The sequence below is a fragment of the Pundamilia nyererei genome, unplaced genomic scaffold (genome assembly GCF_000239375.1).
Source record: "Pundamilia nyererei isolate P.nyererei 1_Seehausen unplaced genomic scaffold, PunNye1.0 scaffold00044, whole genome shotgun sequence".
NCBI classification, from domain to species: Eukaryota; Metazoa; Chordata; class Actinopteri; order Cichliformes; family Cichlidae; genus Pundamilia; species Pundamilia nyererei.
Window position 1 is genome coordinate 1,054,937 of NW_005187445.1, and position 4,546 is coordinate 1,059,482.

Genomic DNA, 4,546 nt, shown 5'->3' on the forward strand with positions numbered 1-4,546 from the left:
TAGCTCTGAAGTAGGTTGTTAGCAGGACCGCTCACTGCAAGGATCAGTAGCTCCTGCCGGATTTCTCGCATCCATTTACGATGCGTTTGCTTCTCCCTGGACGCGCAGCGCTGAGCACGCTGAGGCACTGTTAATGCAGCGGCTGAAGGAAGGCAGCTGTGAGTCAACTCATCCCCTTGGCCGACTGCATTGCGGAGAGAGCATGTCTTGCAGAATAGCATATGTCAAATATTCTCCACATGCCCGAGACCCAGGTCATGGTGTTATTGTGATGAAGTCTTGATATTGTTTTACATCCTGGGATGTATTTCATTGTATCCAGTCTGACGCAACTAAAAATATGTTAAATTACAAGAAGAGCTCTCATCATCTTTAGTGAAACTCTGAACAGCAGCTGTGCTGCATGTGCACTGATCTGTAGTGAATTGCTTTGCATGCTGGGATTTGAAGTTTAATGAAGAGTATTTAGCTATAAGTCACCACTGTTAACACAAATGTTATTTTTGTTGCTGTAAAAATGCATTTTGGCTTCTCTTTGTTTTCTAAGTCTAGTGATGGGAGTGTTCAGCCGACAGAAGTTTTTCCAAGAGCTCGCTCATGGCTGCCTTCTGCCCACAGCTCAGCAGGGCCTGGAGCAGGTATGGCAGCTGCTGGTTATCTGCCTGCTATGTCGACTTATCTGGATGTTCGGTAAGTACAGAGCTTTTGCACCCCAGCCAGTGTTATCAGACCTTCACTTTAATCTCTAATCACATACATTATTCTTTATTTTTATCTGGCTATGTCAGGTCTCCCTTCTTTTGTGAAACACCTGGTCACAGTGGCAGGAGGTTTCTACACACTCTACCTGTTCTTTGAGCTGCACATGATCTGGGTGGTCCTTCTCAGCCTTCTCTGCTACCTCTTCCTCTTCCTGTGTCGCCATTCTACCATCCGAGGCACCTTTCTCTCCATCACTGTGCTCATTTACCTGCTCCTGGGGTAAGAGAGTCCTCTTGTGTTACTTGACAGTTCAGTATTACACATTAGGTGTAATACTGAACCAAAGAGCTTCTTTAATAATTCATTTTCCCAATGGGGCCACATGAGAAGCTGGAAGTGTTGTGGGGGTTACATAAATAAGCTGAACTCAATCTAAACTGCTATAAGCAATGAAAATGTGAAACGGGCAAAGTGAAAAAAGCCCAAATTTTGTCAAATCACAAAGCTGGTCTTGACAGCTCCATCTCTGGATGTGTAAAGCTTGGTAAGGAAAAAAGTCCTTGTTGCTTTTGCAGCTTCGCTAGCAAAGCTTTAGATGTCCATTTTCAGCCTGCATCAGTCAACTTCTTGTATTTCTCTGTGTGTTTAGTCTCGTAATGATGATTCAAACTGTAATCCTCAAACACAACAATCTGCTCTCTGTAAACTAAGTTCTATAGATGACTCCAGTAAATAAAAGCTCAGAAGTCAATGTCTTCTTAAAAACTCTGCATTCTACATCAAGATTTCTTTTTTAACGTGAGCTGACATCTGTCAGGGCTAGCAAACACATCTGTCATAAACACTGGTTCCAACACGTTACAACGTGCTTTCACACTGGTTCACATGTACGCATGTAAAACATTTTTAAAAAGCACCTGAATTCAAAATAAAAGCAACAAAGTTTATTGTGATTTCCCCCAATATTTCTTTAAATGTATGATGTATACTTATTCACACCTAAATCCTAATTTCCAATTGACTTTAAGCTTGTGAATTCGGGAATTTGGCCGATTTGGGAAAACTCAAGGAATGGTCTTTTCTTTTCATTACGACTACCTTTCCTTTTCATTTCATCAGGGAGCTACATATGATGGATACCACTAACTGGCACAAGATGAGAGGTAAGACAGCCATCATTTGTCTCTTAAATGTGATTGCTGTCTGTATACTTTAATATTCCCATTATTAATGTCTAATTTTGGAATACAACAATCATTTAAATGCTGCTGCTGTCATCCAGGTTCTCAGATGGTGGTTGCAATGAAAGCCATTTCTTTGGCCTTTGATTTGGATAGAGGTGTTGTGACCAGTGTGCCCTCACCCATTGAGTTCATGGGTTATATCTACTTTGTGGGCACAGTCATCTTTGGTCCCTGGATCAGCTTCAACAGCTACAAAGAAGCTTTAGAAGGCCGTAAGCTGGTAGGTGCGATACTATATCTTTTAGATATGAGTGAGGATTAAATTTAAAAAAGGAATCTAAGAACAGCTGATGTTTCCTTCTTCTCCTTAGAGCCTTTCGTGGCTTTTAAAAGTGTCTGTTAGCTGGGTGAAGAGCCAGGTCTGCCTTGTTATTTCCAACTGTGTGGCACCCTACCTCTTCCCTTATTTCATACCTGTTTATGGAGACAAGCTGCTACGAAGGTGAGGAGAACACACACATTCATACTGTAAACAAATGCCTGTGTATTCTCGACTTGGTTTGTGGCTTGCTGTTCTGCTAAGATAATGTGTCTGTCACCTGCTTTGTTTACAGCAAAAAGAGGAGGAAGATCAGGTAATTAATTGCCCACCTCAGTGACTCTGAATAAACCAAACACTGTAGGCATGCATTCCTCATAATCACCATTTGTCCAAAACCTTTGCTTGCATGTATCTACCCACTTCATCCTCCTCCTCCTCTCTGTGCAGTTATATATGTACCAGGAGACCCCTCTCACCCTCTCATTTACCACAACACTTTCACCAGCTTGATGAAGCATAAATCATCACAAGGCAAGTCAATAAACATTTTTTTGTCACTAACATTGCTCTCTTTATCCTAATGCTACTCAGGGCTACACCAGCTAAGTATGTTTTTTACTCATCTGTAGTAGCCACTCAGTAAAGTCGGACGTTATTTGAAGCTGGATTGTGATATTCATCTATTTCTTCCCATTTTGGTGTCCCTGCATTAGGTGGCTACTGGCGTATGAGAACACACTGTCTTTCCACTTTAGCAATTATTTTGTTGGCTATTTGAGTGAAACTACCACTACTCTGGCTGGGGCAGGCTTCACCGAGGAGAAAGACAACCTCAAATGGTTAGAACTGCAAGCGCACCTGCTAACCTTGAGTGTGTTTCTCTTTATTCACATTTATAACAGGCCACCGCCCATTTACCTTTTACTTTGCAGGGATATGACCGTATCCAAGCCGCTTAATATAGAGTTTCCTCGGTCAATGGTGGAGGTGGTAACATCGTGGAATCTGCCCATGTCTCGCTTTCTGCACACCTGTGAGTTCAAGACAGGCGGCAGCTGTTTTTGCTTTAGTTTGCCATTGTGAGTGTAATGATTATGGCTCATTTAAATAGAAATTCTTATACCAGCTCACAGATGTTTTTGCTCTAATTTCACAGATGTTTTTAAGAGTGCACTGAAATTCGGGACATTCTCTGCTATAATGGTGACATATACAGCCAGTGCCCTTTTGCATGTGAGTCCTATGCAGACTTTTCCTACAATTACTTTTTTAAATGCATTTTTTTTTTTGTATCAGTAACTGGATTATTTTGACTGAAGCTCTTTTACCTCACAGGGTTTGAGTTTTCATCTAGGTGCAGTCCTAATATCTTTGGGATTCATCACTTATGTTGAGCACGGTAAGCAGAGTTTTGTGGGGGGTTTTGTCTTTTCCACATTAGAACCTTTCCATTTGGAGAAGGTGCTTAGGTTTGCACTAATGGCTAATTGCACTCACTGTGAAACACTGTTTCTGTTTACTGCAGTGCTTGTAATTTTCCTCTTATGCTGGAAAAAACTCATCTATTTGTTTTGTTTTAATGCACTGGTCTTGTTTCGTGTTTTAGTGTTGCGGAAGAGGCTTGCAGCTATTTTTAATGCCTGTATACTGTCAAAGAAATGCCTGCCAAACTGCACTCACCAGAACAAAAAGGTAAAATGCAGCTCCCTCGTATATTTGTTCTTCTTCTTCAAACAAAAAACCTTTCAATTATCAACTGTTCAATTATTATTATTTTTATTAAAAAGAATTGAGTAAGTTGAGTAAATATGATCATTTCATATTTGAAACAGTGACAAGATTGATAGCCTTCATATAGATGCTCATTTTAAGGAAGGAGATTTTTTACAGTGGGACTGAGCAAAAGTTCTCCAGGCTTTCTGAAGGTCATTTTCTATTTTTCACTTATTTTCAGAACAGTTCACATTCCTGTGAAAATGCTTAATACTGACCTGTGAGTCATTCAAGGGTAAAAAAAAAAAGACAGATTTTTAAGCATGACAGTGTTGCCACACATACTTCCAATGTAGTAAAAGCAGAGAAGAGCTTTATAGAGTGGAACACTATCAGTCATGGATTGACCTTCCCAGAACCCTGGACCTCAACATTAATGAAGCTGTCTGGGGTCATTTAGACAGAAAACTGAACAAAAGGCAGCCATCCAGCCTGGAGTACACTTTCTGAGAACTGCAACAAAGCTTGCATAAGACTGTTTAGCTGTTTGAAGATTAAAGGTGGTCATACTAAATATTGACTTTCAATCTTAGCATGTTTCAATAAATCACCTTTTTGTTTCTAG

At 40.4% G+C, this 4,546-nt stretch overlaps 1 protein-coding gene across 1 annotated transcript in view; it reads left to right on the forward strand.

The window, feature by feature from the left end:
- Nucleotides 1–554: 554 nt before the first annotated feature.
- The window catches only part of LOC102203055 (porcupine O-acyltransferase), a 10,970-nt gene continuing 6,978 nt past the window's right edge, over nt 555–4,546 (forward strand). The window contains exons 1-12 of the mRNA XM_005731642.1: nt 555–690; nt 789–981; nt 1,822–1,865; nt 1,985–2,166; nt 2,258–2,388; nt 2,501–2,521; nt 2,800–2,814; nt 2,922–3,047; nt 3,141–3,241; nt 3,365–3,441; nt 3,544–3,607; nt 3,815–3,900. Of these exons, the coding sequence (XP_005731699.1) occupies nt 555–690; nt 789–981; nt 1,822–1,865; nt 1,985–2,166; nt 2,258–2,388; nt 2,501–2,521; nt 2,800–2,814; nt 2,922–3,047; nt 3,141–3,241; nt 3,365–3,441; nt 3,544–3,607; nt 3,815–3,900 (1,176 nt within the window). The remainder of the gene's footprint in view (nt 691–788; nt 982–1,821; nt 1,866–1,984; nt 2,167–2,257; nt 2,389–2,500; nt 2,522–2,799; nt 2,815–2,921; nt 3,048–3,140; nt 3,242–3,364; nt 3,442–3,543; nt 3,608–3,814; nt 3,901–4,546) is intronic.